Here is a 19,416-nt window from a genome sequence, read left to right as displayed (position 1 = left end):
GAAAGCCATTTGTATATTTGGGGTCCCATGAGTAGCTACAAATGGGAGAAGCCTTAGATGGCTTAAAAACCAACCCTCCCAGGCTTTATCTCCTGTCCCAAGCTGCCACTAGCCAAATCTGGCTTGTCTCCTATTCGCATATGGTTTTTAAGAATGCTTTTTACATTTTTTAAATGGTTGAAAAAAGTCAAAAGGAGAACAATATTTTGTGATATGTGAAAATTATATGAAATTTAAAATTCAGTGTCCATAGAGTTTTACTGGAACACAGCCGCATCTATTTGTTTTAAGTACTGTCAGTGGCTGCGTTTATGCTGCAAGTGCAGAGACCACATGGCCTACAAAGTCTAAAATATTTATTACTCTCTGGCCTCTGAAGAAAAGGTTTGTCAACTCTTGCTTCAGACTATTCCCCAGGCCTTCCAGTGGTGATTTACAGGCTTCTTTAATATCTGACATTAAAATCCTCCTCTCCTGCTTCCCTGGGGCCTCCTCCGGCTGAATAAATGGCCCCATCATCCTGCCAGTTCTTCAGATCAAAACCGTGGAGCCAGCCTTGCCTCCCGTCTTTCCTGCAGACCCCGCGTCCATATCACGAGCAAACTCTGTCACTTCAACTTCGGAAATAATGATGCCCATTTTTCTCCTTTGACCTGTTCATATGATGTTAATTGGTTTCTGAACACTGAACAACTTTCAGATTCCTGCAAAAACCGTATTTGGCTGTGACAGACTATTCTTGTAAGGTACTAGTCTTTTTTTTCCCCCTGATCAGGGATTGAACCCACGCCCCCTACAGTGGAAGTGAGGAGTCCTAACCACTGGATCGCCAGGGAATTCCCTAATATACTAGTTTTTATTTGTTAATACTTTATTTAGAATTTTTGTCTTGTATATCTATTTATTTATTTATTTTTAAATTTTAAATTTATTTTTGCCTGCATTGGGTCCTCGTTGCTGTGTGCGGGCTCGCGGGTTCTAGAGCGCAGGCTCAGTAGTTGTGGCTCGCGGGCTCTAGAACGCAGGCTCAGTGGCGCACAGGCTTGGCTGCTCCACAGCATGTGGGATCTTCCCAGGCCAGGGCTCAAACCCGTGTCCCCTGCATTGGCAGGCGGACTCCCAACCACGACATCACCAGGGAAGCCCTGCCTTGTATATTTATACCTGAGGTTGGGATATGGTTTTCTTTTTTGGTGTTTTGTCAAATTTTGGTATAAAAGTTTTCGCTAATTTCATAAAACACTCTGAAAAATGTTACCTTGTTTTCTGCAACAAAGACTGTTTTTACAGCATTTGGATGACTGCATCTTGAAAGTTTATTAAAAAGAACTCACCCGTAAAACCATCTGGGCCCTCAATCTTTTTGGTTGGCATGTCTGATTTTCTAACATAAGTGAAAGCCAGTTTAGCCCTGTTTTACCTGTGCTCGTCCCCTCCAATCACAATGCCCAGGGGCCAAACCATCACTCACGAAGGTGGTCCAGTTTCTGGCTGTGCGGCGTGGCAGAAGATGGCGAGGAAGGGAGAGAGTCAAAGGTTATGTCACTCATGTTCTCATCTCCAGAGTTCTCTGAGAGGCGAAGGAGGAGTGGGGGCCGGCTCCCCGAGAGGGTCCTCACCCGGGGGCTCCCGCACTTTTCCTCTGTCCCCCTCAAGATGGTCTGCGCTGATTGCTGGAGAAATAACAGGGACATGCACGTCACACAGGCACCCTCTGGGAAAGTGGGGCTCTTCCTGTTGCCTATTGTTCCCTCAAAACCTGAGGCCCTTTCAGCCACAGCACCCACCTGTGCCTATTAAGGGACTGGCAGAAAACCTGAAACGAATCAGTGGGGGCTTAACCCAAAGGCCTCTGAGAAGGGGCAACCGGAACAGGAGCTCAGAGGGCCAGCATTCCCAGAAGCGCTGCCCACGCTTTACAGCCCTGAGCTGGGGGATACATTCCAGAATCCCAAGCTGCTCTTTGACAATATTGTCTTATATCTGGTCCATGCAGTGGGGGTGGGGATGGGGGTACATCCTGGACACGGCGAGGTACTCAGTGAGCCAGGTCCGAGTCTAGTCCAGCCGTTTGTCAACACACCACACGAACCACATTCCACACACCCCACTCACTATCTGTACATACCTGGTCCCCTCACTCTGGGCAAAAATGGGCCTATATCAAGCAGACCCCAGTTCCTCTGTTAGTGGGGATATTCAGGAGGGCTGTGTGCACTGGCTCAAGAGGGACGAGGGACACAGGCAGGACTAAGAGTCTTCCGGCCCCAGTACTCTTGAATTAAGCATTGCAAGGCCTGAGCCACCAGCACACAGAAAACACAGTTTGCGGGTCCTGCCAGCAGAAGGGCCCTGCCAGTCCGAGCAGGTTCACGCTGGGTACCCACCAGTAGCTTGATGTTCTGAGTCACCGCGTCCCTCTCTCTTGGGGAGAGGTCGAAAGGAGTGAGGCCCATGCTCTTGCAAATCCGGTTGCAGGCATGAGAGTGGAAGAAGAGAGCCATCCCGCGGACACCTGCGGACACAACAGAGCAGGGGTTCTGGAGCACTGCTCTGCTTTGGGGTGGGGGCAGGACGGTACTGAGCACCCTAAATGCGGCAGGGGCAGGCGTAAAACATGCTAAACTGGCAGGAGCCAGAGGCCCCAGGCTCCCACCTCCACAATCTTGGGGCGCCCCATATATCACCTCGGCCTGCTTTCTTGGGTGAACAAAGAGCCCGGAGATTTTGTGGGGAGTGTGGTCTCCGTGGACATGCTGGCTTTCCCTGCCTACCTAGGTTGCCATCTCCAAAGTCAGTGCCCCTCTCGGTGTGGATCTGTGGGTCGGTGTAGAGGTCACCCACACCCTGGACGTCCACCACAATCAGCTGGTGGCCGGAACGCTCAAAAGTGAAGTGGCTGAAGGCCTGTGGGGTGACATGAAAGAAAAGGTGACCACAAGAGACCAGGCTATGGGTTGCACAAACGCTGGCAGGCAGTGCTCTGAGAGGTTTCAACACCCCACCTCTGCCCATGTTGGGGGCCTTTATCTGCAGGGAGGAGTTGTACAGAGGCAAAGACAAAGGAAGGTGCCCTGCCTAATTCGGAGGGACCCGAGGTCTGCTGAGATGGGGCACGGGCGTGTGCAGGGGCCTCACCTGCGGTGTCAGGCGCATGTTGTCATCACGGACGAAGCCTGAGTTGGAGTTGTACTTGATGTACTTGCCCTCGATGTAGTGCTCTAGGTGGAAGAGAGGCCGGCCCTGCCTTTCCTTCAGCTCTATGATGCACATCTGCATGATGTCCACCTGGCGGGAAGGTGGGAGGGGGGTCAGAGGGAGGGCCCAGCGGAACCCTCCTCTGATAAGAGGCTGGAGCAGAAAGGCTGAAACTGCTGACTGTCCCCAGAATCCACTCCCCTTTTCCTTTGAGAATGAAAACCCCTGCTACGGCCTCAATGTATCCCCCCAAATTTCATAGGTTGAAATCTCAACCCTCAAAGGTGATGGTATTAGGAGGTGGGGCCTTTGGGAGGTGATAAGGTCATGAGAGAGAAGCCCTCATGAATGGGATTAGTGCCCTTATAAAAGAGACCCCATAGGGCTTCCCTGGTGGCGCAGTGGTTGCGAGTCTGCCTGCCGATGCAGGGGACACGGGTTCGTCCCCCGGTCCAGGAAGATGCCACGTGCCGCGGAGTGGCTGGGCCCGTGAGCCATGGCCGCTGAGCCTGCGCGTCCGGAGCCTGTGCTCCGCAACGGGAGAGGCCACAACAGTGAGAGGCCCGCGTACCGCAAAAAAAAAAAAAAAAGAGAGAGAGAGAGACCCCATAGAGCTCCCTCACTCTGTCCACCATGTGAGGACACAGCAAGAAGATTCCAGTTATGAACGAGGAAGAGGGCCCTCACCAGAACGTGACCATGCTGGCACCTTGATCTTGGACTTAACAAGTTTCTGTGGTTTTTGAGTCACCCATTCTGTGGTGTTTTGTTACAGCAGCCCAAATGGGCTAAGACAGCCCCGCATCCCTGAGCTTTAACAGGATGCACAGCCATTCGGTAGGGATGGCATCGCTTGGCTTCCCTTGGATGCTAAGTGTGGCCATGTGACTAAGCCTGGCCAATAGGAAGCAAGCAGCAGTGATGATGCAACTCCAGCCTGCCCTCTCCTCCTCTGGCCTTCCTGAGGCTGTAAGGTGGACATCTGCCAGGGAGCCAGATCTGACCATGTAGTCCAGGGCAACTCCCGGCAGGTGGCAGAGCAACAAGACAGAAGGAACCAGGCCTCTGGATGCCTTGAGCAGGTAAAGCACCAGCCCACCCTGAGACCCCACCAAAGCGGGATTGTTAGATGAGACAAAAGGAAACCATTTCGAGTTAGCACACAACTGTGGGTCTGTCTGTTAAGCAACTCAACCTGTGCCTCATGCTAATACAGTGAATTTGCGCAAGTTATTTCACATTCTGTGCCTGAGTTTCTTCACCTGTGGAATGGGCAAGAGGATGAAATCTGTTGGCACAGGGAAGAGGCAGTCAACGTTTGCCGATGTCATTATTATCAGCAGACACAAGTCTAGAGTGATACATACCAAACCGTAAGAGTGGTTCTTTCCCTGCAAAGGGGACTTACAGGGAACCCAGACATTCCTTGCTAAATTTTGCACCAAGTATACGTTTAACTTTGTACTCAGAAGAAAACATGTAAGTACTGTGTATGTTTGTAAAGCAGAGCAGGGAAAACCTGAAACTCTAACTCGTTATCTATTACACAAGATCATAGCCACGGCACCCTGTTCCCTTGACGCCACCCATAACAGGAGCCAGGCCTGGGTTTCCCAAGGAAATGACCACCCAGGAAACTGCTTGGCTGAGTCACCAGACAGGCAGACAACAACTGCAGAGGCCAAAGGGGCCCAGAGCTGAGAGCTGAGAACCTCCCCAAACGTGGCCTCAGTTCTGAGAACCAGACAGGGGGGAAGGAGCGGCTGGTTCCCAGAGGGTTCCTGTTCCAAAAGTTGGCTCCATGTCTGCCAGGAAGCCTGCTGCAGGGCCACCTGCTTGAGCAGAAGGCAACTAGGTGAGGGTCAGTGGCGAGGATACATCCTCAAGGGGACAGCCAGGTCCTCCTCAAACAACCACATTCCTCTCCCTTCATCAATTCAACCACGTTATTATTCACTGAGCACCTAGGCACTCGGACAGAGTTGAACAAGACAGATAAAATCCCTGCCCTCGGGGGAGAGAAGCAACTGAAATATTAACTACATGAATAAGACCCTTTCAGACGGTGCCAACTGCTCTGAAAAAAAAGAAACCAAAACAAAGTGACATGACAGAGGGTGCAGCGGTGGGTCACTTCATTTAGGATGGGTTAGCACAGCCTAGCTGAGGAGGTGACATGAGCTGAGACCTGAACCGTGAGCAGGATTGAGGAGATGCAGTGATGCAGCCTTGCAGGAACAGTCAGTGCAAAGGTCCTGAGGCAGAAACAAGCTTAGGGAGGAAGGAAAAAGTGGCCAGGCCTGAGTGTACTGAATTACTAAAGAGGACACAACCCCCGAGGGTGGGAGTGTGGCTTTTTGTATCCACACCAAGGACACTTAATCAAGGGCTCTGCAAACAGTAGGCACTCAATAAGTTCTGCTGGCTACCTGGAAGTGTGGCTCTCCTAGGCACTCAGAAGATGGTACCTTATAGCTAGCAGGTGCACAAACAGTAGGAGAGCTGAGCTGTGAATTTAAGCAGGGCAGAGGCCCGGGGCGCTATTTCCTCAAATGCCTGCAGGCAACAGGAAGTTCTGCTTGGCTTCAGGTCACCAGTACCCTGGGGGCTCAAGTGAAGAAGCCAAGAGCAGGGGCTTGGAAAGCCTGGATTTGAGCCCTGGCTCCATCCCTGCCCATTTGGGCAAGACACTTAACCCCTTTGTGCCCTAGGTTCCCCAGGGGCAGATAAGGAAGGAATCCATTCCCCACTCCCTCTCCTGCTTTTCCTTGGGAGCCACCAATCTCAGTCCACCTAGTCTGGGTGGAAGAACCCATATTGCTGGTGGGTACAAGGCTCAGGCCTGCCTAATCTGCATATTCCCACACCCTGGCCATCGTGATTGGCTCAGTGATAGGCACCTGACCTAATCAAGCCAATGAAACCCATGGGACTTCCCTGACAGTCCAGTGGTTAAGACTCCGTGCTTCCAACAAAGGGAACGTGGGTTTGAACCCTGGTTGGGGAACTAAGACCCCACATGCCGTGCGGTATGGCCAAAAAAAGAAAAAGAAAAAAAAAAAAAGAAACCCAGTTTTGAGACTCATTGAAACTTGCGGGAAAACATGTCATTCCATCAAGGTTGCCGAGAAACGGAAAGGGAGCCTGCAGCTACTGGGACTAACATGTCACTACAAGCTGAAAAGCCGCCTGAGAGTGATGCCAACACAGAACACTGAGACTAGAGCTGGAGGAAGATTCCCAACAACTTCAATTTGGTCCTGGATCTAGCTACACCTGGAGCCAGCACTATTTCTCAGTTATAGGAGGCAATAAATTCCCTTTTTGGATTAAGCCCGTTTGAGTGGGTTTCTGTCATTTGCAAGCAAAAATCCTGACTAATGGATCCCATCTGTAAATGGAATAAAAACATTCCGACCTCAAACAACCTCAGACCTCTGTTTTCAGAAATCAATAACTCTTGGCATGTAGAGTACTTGACATATCAGGCTCAATACATGATGGTTGTTATCAGCGGCTGCTAAGATGGTGAAAAAGGAAGCCTGTGACAGGCACCTCCATCGTCCTCATCTCCAGATACGTCCTGGTGTTGGAGGGCGGCAGACAGGGGTGCCACACACCTGCTTAGGGGGCTTGTGCCGATTATACTCCTCTCCCCAGAGCTTGGCTTCCATCTGTAGACGCACATCCTCAAAGTACACATCCCTGTCCACGGACTCGATGTAGCGCTTTGCCACGTAGTTGGAGGCCCCCTTCCACTGCTGAGTGTGCAGGAAGTTGGAAAGCTTCTTCCTGAGGGGAGAGGCATCAGGGGGCCCGCCTGGGTGTTCTGGATCCCAGCCCTAGTCCCCAGGATGGGAAGACCCTGCCTGACCCGGCTGGCTAGAGCCAGGAACAAAATGCAAGAGGTGGGAGGGGCTTCCCCACCCCACAGCATCCTTCAAAGAGCTGCGAATGGGGCTTAAGGGACATACTTCCTGTTCTCCTCCAGCCCATCCCCACAGCCGGTCCCAACGTGTGGTCCAACGGAGACCAGATGGAGAGGAGCTTGGGCTACAAGAAGAGAAGCCACTGTCTCCATTTCTTGACTGGAAATGTCACAGTGCCCCTGCTCTCAGGAGCCTGAGGGAGTCTGGGCAGGGCCCCGAGAGGCAGGCTGAGTCACTTACGTCCTGAAGCACTCCCTCATTGCTCCCCGGCCGAAGGGCTGAAAGACATCACACAGCGGGTTATCAGTCCCCACACCCCACCCAGAGGCTACCCTGAGCCAGGAGGAGATTTTCCCCTTGGACGTCACCCACCAAATCGATGCCCTGGACCTCATCTCGACCCTAAAATCCCTGGGCCCTCCTTCCTTTACTGCAGCACCAAGCCCTCATAGAACTTCCAGCCTGGAGGCTGCAGGACTGATGAGACCACCCTATTCCCCGCCTAGCTGAGCAGAAGACTCTCAGGGGGTGAAGATATTATGGGGGTGACGGGGTGGGGGTAGAGACAGTACATGTCAAAGGATGTTTTTTGTAGCCCTGTCTGTAACAGAAAAAAAAGCAAAACCACCCAAATGTCCATCGACAGTATAATGGATCGATCAATCAGGTCTATTTGCTTGACAAAATATTATACAGCAATGAGAATGAACAAATTACAGTTCTAGAAAAAACATGTACAAAACCTCATGGACAAAATGTTGAGCTATACATATACGGTATGGTTCCACTTATAGGGAGTACAAAAAGGCAAAACCAATCTCGGGTGATAGAATTCAGGGTAGTGCTTACCCTTGGGGGTAAAGGAGGAGTAAGTGGGGCTGAGAGGGGCTTCTGGGGGTGCCGGTGATATTCTGTGTCTTGATCTGGGTGCTGGTTATACACATGTTCACTTGGTGAAACTCATCAAGCTACACACTTTTCTGAGTGTGTGATACACTACAAAATGTTTCACAGATCGATCCTGCCCCTTACTAGGCAGGAAGTTCTCTATTTTCTAGTTGATCCCTTTTTCTTGCAACCCACTGAGTTCACCTTGTTAGATGAAAAGTAATAGGTGGTGACCTGTAAGTTTTGAAAACGGATATACACATTCACGGTCCACCGATTTTCAATAAGAGTGTCAAGAAGAATCTTTTGATATATATGATTAATACATGAAATGCCCAGAATAGGTAAATATACAGAGACAGAAGATAAATTAGCGGTTGCCCATGGCTGGGGCAGATAAGGGAATTGGAGACTGACTGCTAATGGGTAGGTACGGGGTTTCTTCTAGAGATGGTGAAAATGTTCTGGGACTGATCGTGGTGATGGTTGCATAACTCTGTGACTATACTAAAAACCACTGAACTGTACACTTTAAATGGGTGTGGGGTATGGTGTGTGAATTATATCTCAATAAAGCTGTTGTAAAAAATAAAATAAATATACAGTACTATAAAGAATCCCCCAAAGTTAAAAAAATAAAATAAAGTGGGTGTGGAGGAGAGGAAGCAATCCCTGATTACACTGGGCTCGAGGCTCTGCTCACCTGAGACGCCATCTTGATCAGAACTTCATCCTCCAGCCACTCCCCGGTGACAGCGTTGTACCTGCAGAGACCAGAACCCACCCCAGGGCGCAGCGTCCATTACCTGATCCTGTCACTCACTAGCTGAAGGCAGAAGACTTTTCTGGGCTGCCCAATGCCCTCGGGATCAAATCTTCTCTCTACCCACAGGCCCACCTGACCTCCTGGGTTGGGTCTGTGGACACTCCCCCTCCCTCCCAGGTCCCCACCACACTGGCCTCCTGCCCCTTCGTCAAAGGCAGCTATTCCCTCTCCACCATGTCCCCCAGAGCTTACAGTTGTGCAGTGGGCGGGCTTGCTCCCTACCTATCTGGCTCCCCCACCGGACTGTAACTCCACAAAGGCAGGCCAGTGAACAGGACCTGGGACAGGGGAGGCTTAATAAACGCATGGTGGATGAACAGTTGAATAAGTAAATATCCTTGTTATAACTGGCCTAGATAATGAATGGCGTGTCCCAGGATGGGAGGTGGCAGCATCCTCGTTCTTGCCGGTGTGAGGCCCAGTGCAGGCAGGGCTGGGGGGAGGGTCCTGCCTCTGAGTCCAACCAGGAAAGGGGCTGCCGGATACACACCCAAGGCAGAGAGGGATGGAGAGGGTTCCAGAACATTTTCATCTCTCTTTTCCCAGGGATCCTCTTTTCCAGAGCAAATCTGCCCCTAGGCCTGGCTGGGCCTTAACAGGTTTGCCTGGTAGGAAGCTCCTTGGCTCAGTAAATCCCTAAAATCTTAAACCTCCCCCAGGGCTGAGGTGTTCTTAGCTCTAGCAGATGCCTCCCTGGCCCTCCCTCAGGGGCGACAGACTCCAGAACCTCCCAGCTCGTGGGAACAGCCTTTTCAGAGCCTGAGAAACAAGCAGAGGCCTGGCGGTTAACCCACCCCAGGCCCAGGGTGGGGAGGAAGGCTTGTCAGAGCCACACACCTGCTGGCACCAGCCCGTGGCAGTCCGGTGCCAATAAATAACAGCAATCATTGTTAGCACTACTACGTAGAGGCCAAGGTAAAGGAAGTCGTCTTCCCTCACTTCCAAACAGACTGAAAGCTGAGAGGCGCCCAGAAGTTGGGGGAGGGCAGAGACATGCAACACTGGAAGGGTCTTAACTGTCCTTCACAATCACTAACCTTACCGAGGACAGAGCTGCTCTGAGTTCACTGAGCATTCACCGTATGCTGAGAGCTTACACGGAACTCCTCCATCAACCGTCACTCAGCCCTGTGAGATCCGTACAAATATTGTGCCCACTTTCCAGATGGGGAAACCAAGGTTCAGAGAGGCGAAAAAACCTTCCTGAGAGCCAAGATTCAAACCCAGGTCGGTTTCAAACAGAACCTTGCTCTTAACCAGCCTGGGTACAACCCACGTGAACAGGAAATCTGTCCCAGTAAAGGGCTGGCTTGCAGCAGAGCTCTTTAAAAACCAGCAATAGAGGTGGAAGCCTCCAGTTTAGAAACCTCTGGACATTCTGGCCATCAGTGCCTGACCTCCCTCTGCTGGCAGCCAGGGCAGGTGAAATCAGCTACTATGGTTAAGAAATAAACACAATTCGGCGCAGCCCCTGGTCCCTGGCCCCCAAGGAGCTCAGGGACACACAGAACCAGCCCAGCACGTGAGTCCTGCTTTTCCAAGGGCCTCCCTGGTAGCCTGGTGTCCTCAGCCTGGAGGCCAGATGTCACCGACCAGCCACCACGCTGCGTTTATAGGCAGGAAGGAACAGAGTGCGCAACCTGGCCTTCTGGGGCCCCGACGATGCTGACCTCAGCTGCCGGCACAGACCCCAGAGCCCACTAGGAGGTCAGCCTCCGAAATGGGGAAAGGTGCACACTAGGTTCTAACCCATCTCCTCACAAGGTGGGAGCAGGAACACACTGCAGAAAGGTGGAGAGGGCTCCACTGTTTCTGCCTGCCTAGCAACTGCTCCCCTTTCTTCTGGTAACAGCACCCCAATTTTCCTTTGGAAAACCCCCATCCTCCATTTTCAGAACATATGGACTGGGTGAAGCTGATCCCCCAGCACCTTCTTGCTTGTGGTATGTGATCTAGACCTGGCCAGTGACAGCAAAGCGCCTGGCACAATGACTGGTTCAGTAACCGGCCTATAACCAAGGCCAGGCCAATGAGATTCAAATGTGGGACTTTTGTTTTAAAAAAAATCGAGAAAGAAAGATCCTTTCCCACTGAGTGAGATGACATGTGGGGCTCCTAGGAGCCGTGTGTGCCACTGATGTAAGACAGTCTATCTGGGGTCAGAGCCAAAAGCACCCTTGGAGCAGCTGGGACTAGCCATACGTGAAGCCCACGTAGATGAGTCAACCGTTCCTTTCTATGCTTAAGCCACTGCGAACTGGGTTTCTGTCACTTGCATTTGAAAAAGAGTCCTGACTAATTCACAGACACTGATCTGAGTCAGAAAGTTATCTTATTAACTACCTGGGTGACCCTGTTCAAACCTCTCTCTCCACTGGGGCAACTGAGGGAACTCACGGGGTTCACCTGGATGAGTCAGAGCTGGAGGGGTCTACAGAGGTCACAGGACACAGGACAGGCCCCAGGGCAGATCCATGAGTCTTCTAAAATTATGAGTCAAATAAGACATATGTGTGCAACTTTCTGAGATGGCTTCATCAGATCCTCAAAGGAGTGCCGAAGGCTTGACACAACGACTGCAGACTTTATTTAATGAGTAAATACATATAGAGTGCGTAAACAGTACCTCGCAGATGGAACATTCAGTAAACAAGGACCCCATCATCATCACCATAGTCCTCCTTATTATTATGTTGGTGGTAGCGTTCTGTTGTTTTTATTTTTCTTCCTGAAACCCCCTGAGAACACTCTTCCTTCCTCTGCCTTTTCAAATAGGAAATCTAGACCCTCCCAGCTCTGTTTTGTGAATCTTCCTGGGGCCAAGGCACTGAAAGGCTGGTCTGCTTTCTTTCCCTCTGATAGCAATTGTGGGGTCATGTGTTGAGATGATGCAGCCACAAGACAAAAGTAGCCTGGATCCCTGAGATGCCCTGAAGAGTTACTCAATTCTCACCCAACTTCGTACAGGCAAGAAATGCACCTCTGTTGCATAAAGCCCTTGGGGTATTTGTACTTGCAGCATAGCTCAGTCTAGCCTGTAGAATACACACTTTACAGGATTAAATACACACGGTAAGGATTAAATGAGATCATGCACAATGCCTTGAGCATGCGTAAATACTCAAATACTGGCTGATATTATTATTATTATATTCCCTTTTCCTTGATCTCCAAGGGTACTTAAGCCTCACTGATTTTAAGCAGAAGGAGGACCCAAACCCCAAGGACTCCTTGTGGACTGGGGTCATATAGTGTCTGTAGACGAGGTACTGACCTGTGACGTGTGGCGCATTCCGTGGCAATGTCCTCCAGGTGGAACTCGGCCCAGGGGTCAGGCATGTGCTTGGCCTTCTCGATTGCATGCTTCCAAGCTTCCTGCAGAAGCAAAGGGGAGTGTTAGGTCCAGACCAGGGGCTTCTGGGACAGTGCAGGGCAGCTCCTCTCACCCTGTGATTTCCCAGTGTCTCCAACCTCTGGGGAGGCAGACAGCATCAGTCGGAGAGAATCACTCCCATCTATTATCCTTGCAGGAACATAGTTCCCAAAAGACCTCACATGGGCCCAGCTCACATGGGCCCAGCTTTCCCACCGCCAGAAGTGACCTGTCTTAACTACAAAACCGAAGAAGAAACATAATATGTATAGAAAACACATACTGCTTCACTTGTTATCAAAAAGTTGAGAATGAAAATAAGATGATAGTCCCCCATCCCACCTTGTTCAGACTGGCAAACATTTTAACAGCTGGTAATGACGCATCTGACCAGGATGTAGGGAAACAGGTGTTCTCACGTACTGTCAGTGGGTATAAACCTCTTCTAAAGGCAATCTGGCAATGTACGAAAATGGAAAAACTGTATTCCTTTATTTTGACCCAGCAATTCTACATCTAGGAATGTATCCTCTAGAAATACAAACATAAGTGTGCAAACATACGTGTACAAGAGGTATCACTGTGATCGTGCAAAATGAATTCATCCCAGACGTCTGTGGGGAGTGGTTACTACGCTTTGACTCTATTCATTTAAAATGCTAAACCGCCTTATGGTGGGAATTCTGGACTCTATCAGGCCCAATGTCACCTTTTCATAAATATTGTATAAATCATAAATACACCCCATTTTACTGCCCTAAATGAAATTCACAGACAATTTAACCTTCTTAAACTCAAGAGTATATCAAACTATGCAAAAGATATGTTGCCTCTACATTAACAAAGTGCTAAGTTCTCAGTTAATTATGAACAGATTCCCATGAGATGTTCCAAGGTCCTGGGGGTGCAGGACAATTCCTTGTGCAGATCTGCTCTGCCCGTTGCAGGTTCAGCGTCCCTGCCTTCCACCCATTTGGTGCCTCAGTGCCTTCCATTGTTGTGCTGCCCGAAAACATGTCCCCAAACGTTCAAACCCTGTTAAGAACGGGGCTTCAAGGGTACTAACTGGGAAAGATGAGCAAGGCACGTTATGGAGAGAACATGCTGATTCTCAACAGCATCATAGTACGACCCCAGTTTTTTGTTTTAAGAAGCTCATTTGGGACTTCCCTGGTGGTCCAGTGGCTAAGACTCCACGCTCCCAATGCAGAAGGCCCAGGTTCGATCCCTAGTCAGGGAACTAGATCCCACATGCCACAACTAAGAGTTCACACGCCACAACAAAGATCCCGAGTGCCACAACAAAGATCCGCACAGCCAAATAAATAAATATTAAAAAAAAAAAGCAGCTCATTTTACTGTTTTTATAATCCCAAGGTGGACTCCTTTCTTGTCCCCTCCAAACAAACACTCCGACTCTCACACTGGGGAGCAATACCCTCTCCATCTTTTCCTGTAGAGCTTGAACCTTTGCCCGACAGCCTCTACAGAGGAATCAGTGAGACCAAACCTCCCTTCCAGGCCACAGGCCTGAGCCACAGGGAGGGTCTGGATCGTGGGCTGGCCACTGCCTGGGCCTGGCAGATTCCAGACCTCCCCACCCGACAATGGCATCCCTCAGCCTCCTGGACCAGCTCTTAGGAGCTCTTCCACGGACTTGGGTGCAAACAGGACAGCTCCCAGCGCATGCCCCCGGCCTAGGCTCCATCACTGAGAGCCTGCTCAGAGGAGATGAGGCGCACACACACATGCACGCACACGGCCCAGGGCTCCCTTACTGGGGCTTTCTAATCTCTGCAAAGTCTAAAAATGAAGCCCGTAATTTTTTGCTTCCTATTTGGAGGTAATTCATGCTTAATGAAAACACTTGGAAAATACAGAAGACAAAGAAAATTCAAATCTGCCACGTGCCGTCCACCAGACCAACTATCATCAATGCTTTGGACTAGTTATTTTCCAGATCCCTTACGTGCATTTTTAAATAAAATTGGAATCACACTGCAAATATAACTTACAGCTTTTCAGGAGAGTGGGTCAATGGGACTTGGTTCTTTATTTAGTGATCTTGATTTTTTTCCCTGATTCCAAATGTTTGATCTGCTTATTACAAAAAAGTACAAGTACTACAGAATTCTGAATTAGAAAGCAGCCGTCCTTTCTAACCTCTACTCCTCTGAAAACCTCAGCTGACAGTTGATTTAGATATTCTGCAGCTTTCCTCCTATGCATTTGTTAACATACACATGAATTTAAGAGCACTGGGACGGTATTGTGTTCTGCATCTTACGTTTCTCCACTTAACACAGGATCCTGGACCCAGCCTTTCCATGTCATACGTACAGACAGGCTGGATCGACCTCGTTTCCCTTCCATGGTTGTACGATACACAATTATATAAATGTACCTTAAGCTGTTTCTCAGACCTCAGTTGATGGTTATATAGATTCTCTCTAATAATCCCTCGTATAAACAGTGCTAAAGGGACCATCCTCTTATCTAATCTCTGTGCACCTGTGCAAGAGCTCAGTAGGACATACTTCTTGGAAGTGTAATCACTGGATCACAAAGTTGAGAAATTTGGAGTTCCCCTCCAAAAAGATTCTCCTAGGTTACACTCCAAGAAGCAAAGAACAAACCACTCAAATTTTTTGGCACAAACATCACATCATGAATTTACAAGTTAGCTGTAACAGCTGTGTAACAATCCACTGCATGGGTTAATCATTATTGATTTAACTGTTCACCTGTGGTTCTCCACAGTAAGACTCTGAGCTTGTCACTGCCTTTTCCCTGTTACACATAACCCTGCAGCAGACATGTTTACAACTAAAGCAGTTGTTGGATTTCTGTACTTTAAAAAAGTGCCACAGTCCCCTCTTGTATTCCAGCTGCTGCGAATGGCAGGGATGGCCTTCTGACCCCCACCTGTCAAGGAGCCCGCTGAGTTCTGAGTAGTCAGCAGGCCGCCCTTCTGAGCATGTCTGTACAAGCGCCCTCTTCTCTGCCTGAGACACATGACTTTCTCAGTGTACCTCTCTCAACCGGTGACTAAGACGTGCCCTAAGCAACCAAAGACAGGGCCCCCCATTCAATGAGAATTATCGACAGAAATTACCTGCTGGCTGGATGCTACGGCAGCAACCAGAAAAAACAGTCAAGGAAAAAAGTATTTCAGAATTAGAGGGCATGTTATTTCACAGGCTCAGAATTACCTTTTTTTACAAACCCAGAAAAAAAATCAAGCCACACCTTACTGGCAACAGGTGGGTTTAATGCAAGTGACTTTTTTTTTTTAAGCACAATATAAAAAGTCCTGTACTGGGCTTCCCTGGTGGCGCAGTGGTTGAGAGTCTGCCTGCCGATGCAAGGGACGCAGGTTTGTGCCCCGGTCCGGGAAGATCCCACATGCCACGGAGCGGCTGGGCCCGTGAGCCATGGCCACTGAGCCTGCGCGTCCGGAGCCTGTGCTCCGCAACGGGAGAGGCCACAACAGTGAGAGGCCCGCGTACCGCAAAAAAAAAGTCCTGTACTAAGATTCAGTTCCCTCAGCTCTGGTTCCGGCCCACTGCTGACGAACTTGGGGAACCTCTATTTCCTCATTTACAAAAGACAATGAAGAATATTTTGACTACTGGTGGTCAACTTCTTTCCTGTCCCCACCCGTGGGGCAGACATGCTCCCACTAGAAACAGTGGCTCACTGAGCACACAGTGCTCATTACGGTTGAACAACCTCAGCTAAACTTAAATCACTGGTACTATTTTATCCATCAGGTTAGGAAAAATAGGTGGTTACGGAGGACCTGGAAGTGAGTGCTCTCAGACACTGTGAGGAGAGTGGAAGCAGGTACTGCCACCTTTGAGGGCCATCTGGTTATGCCAGATGGTCGGCCAGTGGTTATGAACCTTCTTCACTGACTTCTGACCCAGCCATTCTGATCACCTACCCAGGTGTGCTCAGGTCGGTGCTCGTAACGCTATGTAACAGGCAAGCATTACAAACAACCTGCCAGTCCACAGGGGGATGATTTAGGTACACTTGGCATACTTGCATGCAGCCGTTAAAAACATGACGATGCTGATATGGGCAATCTCTAAGGCCTACTGTCTGGGGGTGAAAAGCAAGGTGCTGAAGAAAGCAAACGGCATGACACCATTTACTGGTGGAGGACACCCACAGATCAGTACTATAGATTTCTTAGACTCACAGACAGAGATCAGACCTGTGGTTGCCAAGGGGGATGGGGGGGTAGATGGGTGGAATGGGAGACTGGGGTTGGTAGATGCAAACTATTACATTTAGAATGGATAAACAACAAGGTCCTACTGTATAGCACAGGGAACTATATCCAATCTCCTGGGATAAACCATAATGGAAAAGAATATGAAAAAGAATGTCTCTATGTGTGTAACTGAGTCACTTTGCTGTATAGCAGACATTGGCACAGCACTGTCAATCAACTCTACTTCAATAAATATATATATGAAAAAAATACCACAGATTTCTAAGGATATGTGTGTCTGTAGATATATGCATAAATGTACATTTATATATAAATACATCTTAAAAGGTCTGAAAATTTTACAGCACAGGGAATAAAGCCAATATTTATAATGACTTAATTTTTTAAATAAATTTATTTATTTATTTTATTTTTGGCTGCATTGGGTCTTTGTTGCTGCGCGCAGGCCTTCTCTAGTTGCAGAGAGCGGGGGCTACTCTTCGTTGCGGTGTGCGGGCTTCTCATTGCGGTGGCTTCTCCTGTTGCAGAGCACGGGCTCTAGGTGTTCGGGCTTCAGTAATTGTGGCTCGTGGGCTCTAGAGTGCAGGCTCAGTAGTTGTGGCACCTGGGCTTAGTTACTCCGCGGCATGTGGGATCTTCCCAGACCAGGGCTTTAACCCGTGTCCCCTGCATTGCAGGAGGATTCCTAACCACTGCTCCACCAGAGAAGCCCCTATAATGATTTTAAATGGAGTATAATCCTTGAAAATACTGAATCACTATGTTCTACACCTGAAACTAATATAATGTTGTAAATCAGCTATACTTCAATAAAAATTAAAGATAAAAATAAATGTAAAAGGTCTGAAAAGTGATTATTCGAAACTGACACAATGGTTATCTCTGGGAATAGAAGAAGATAAGAGGCTGATCAAGGTGACTTCATCTTCATCTACATTCATTTTTTTACTATGAGAATGTGTTCAGGCATTGCATGTGTAAGTCAACGCTATTAAACAAAGATCACTGGGTTAGATGACCTTAAGGCCCTGACAGCTCTAACGTTCTCTAGCTTCAAAGAGCCTAAAACTCTGGTGAGTGGACTAATTATTCTTACATAAAACAGGCGGTTTCACAAAGAGGAAAACATAATCCTGGGAAGAGAACAGAATGGCTTTGGTTCCTCAGAGCCTGAGAGTATAAAATAAAACTAACTAAATAATTAATTAATAATAATAGTAAATTTCCTGAAATATGCCAGGAGTGAGACCAGATGTGTGGCTAATGTGTTTGCAATCTCTTTGGCACACATGATGTTATCAGCTACTGCTGCCGTTTTTATATCACTATTCTTATTACTACTATCACAGCAGTCAAAGCCTCTGGATCTTACATGAAGCATCCAGTAGCTCCTTGAAGCTTCCTTCTTTTTTAAAATTTATTTATTTTATTTATTTTTATTTTTGGCTGCGTTGGGTCTTCGTTGCTGCGCGCAGGCTTTCTCTGGTTGCAGTGAGCGGGGCCTACTCTTCATTGCAGTGCGCAGGCTTCTCATCACAGTGGCTTCTTATTGCGGAGCACGGGCTCTAGGCATGCAGGCTTCAGTAGTTGTGGCACACAGGCTCAGCAGCTGTGGCATGCGGGCTCTAGAGCGCAGGCTCAGTAGTTGCGGCACACGGGCTTAGTTGCTCCACGGCACATGGGATCTTCCCGGGCTAGGGCTCGAACCTGTGCCCCCTGCATTGGCAGGCAGATTCTTAACCCCTGCACCACCAAGGAAGCCCGAAGCTTCCTTCTTGAAACATCAACTGTTACATTCAGTAAGCAGATGTTATAAAATATGTTTTCCCCATCATCACTTCTGTAGAATTTAAGAACTACAGCCCTAAGTCAGCCCTACTTACCCCTCCTGACCGACAGTAAAGGGCTTAAACCACAGCCAAGGACAAGTAAAAGAAGTGGGAAGAAGTGGAGGTGCACATCACGCTCTGGGATGCAAAGAGGCCGCACCACTGTGTGGCTGCCCCACTCTGGGCCACACGCATTTAGAGGTTTCGTGCAATTTCCATGGAACCCAGCACGGAATATAATAGCAAAAACCTGGAAACTTCCTAAGGATCCCACAAAAGGAAATACTTAAAGAAACTGGGACGTATCTATACAACGGGCTGCCATGGGGCCACTAAAAAAATGATGGACTAGATCCACATTTACTGATGTGGAAAGATACGCACCATTTCTTTTTTCTATTTTTTTTTTTTTGCGGTACGCGGGCCTCTCACTGCTGTGGCCTCTCCCGCTGCGGAGCACAGCCTCCGGACGCGCAGGCTCAGCGGCCATGGCTCACGGGCCCAGCCGCTCCGCAGCATGTGGGATCTTCCCGGACCGGGGCACGAACCCGTGTCCCCTGCATCAGCAGGCGGACTCTCAACCACTGCGCCACCAGGGAAGCCCACCATTTCTTGATTGCTGAGGAAAAACTGGTTATTAGAGAACGTATATAGCAAAATCCTGTTATTGTAAGGAAAAGTCCCTGTTTATTTAGTCGTGTCTGTATTTATACGGAAATACACACCAAGACCTTAACAGCAATTATATCTGCACTTTCAAAGTTGTCTTCTGCAAGGAGCATACATTACTTCTATAAGCAATAAAATAATTATAAAGGAAACAAAGTTAAAAATCCTCAAGAAATCTCTCTCTGTTGAATACAGTAGCTGCAGGTCATCTTCCCTGACCAGTGGGATTCAGAGTCACGGCTAGAGAGGACAGGAGGAGAAGGATGGGAACAATAACCAGCAAAGCAATAACATTCCCTAGGATGACAAAGCGCCCTGTCTCCTGGAAGTCTTTCCTCAGACAGCATCCTGGCCGGCACCTCACGGTAACCTTGCCAAGGACGGACAAGCAAGTAGGATAGTTCCTAGTCCACTGACGAGGTACCCAAGGCTCAGAGAGTGAGGAGGTGATTTGCCTTCAG

At 48.9% G+C, this 19,416-nt stretch overlaps 1 protein-coding gene across 1 annotated transcript in view; it reads right to left on the bottom strand.

Moving 5' to 3' along the window:
* The window catches only part of EEF2K (eukaryotic elongation factor 2 kinase), a 63,775-nt gene that overhangs the window by 22,126 nt on the left and 22,233 nt on the right, over window positions 1-19,416 (bottom strand). The window contains exons 3-10 of the mRNA XM_060031883.2: window positions 12,116-12,216; window positions 8,719-8,779; window positions 7,368-7,405; window positions 6,819-6,990; window positions 3,139-3,288; window positions 2,775-2,907; window positions 2,388-2,515; window positions 1,472-1,673 (exon numbers count right to left, since the gene is read on the bottom strand). Coding sequence (XP_059887866.1) covers window positions 1,472-1,673; window positions 2,388-2,515; window positions 2,775-2,907; window positions 3,139-3,288; window positions 6,819-6,990; window positions 7,368-7,405; window positions 8,719-8,779; window positions 12,116-12,216 — 985 coding nt within the window. The remainder of the gene's footprint in view (window positions 1-1,471; window positions 1,674-2,387; window positions 2,516-2,774; window positions 2,908-3,138; window positions 3,289-6,818; window positions 6,991-7,367; window positions 7,406-8,718; window positions 8,780-12,115; window positions 12,217-19,416) is intronic.

Source organism: Delphinus delphis, chromosome 15, assembly GCF_949987515.2.
Source record: "Delphinus delphis chromosome 15, mDelDel1.2, whole genome shotgun sequence".
In the NCBI taxonomy this organism is placed as follows: Eukaryota; Metazoa; Chordata; class Mammalia; order Artiodactyla; family Delphinidae; genus Delphinus; species Delphinus delphis.
The sequence above is the reverse complement of the archived record's forward strand: the minus strand, read 5'-3'. Positions and strand labels throughout refer to the sequence as shown.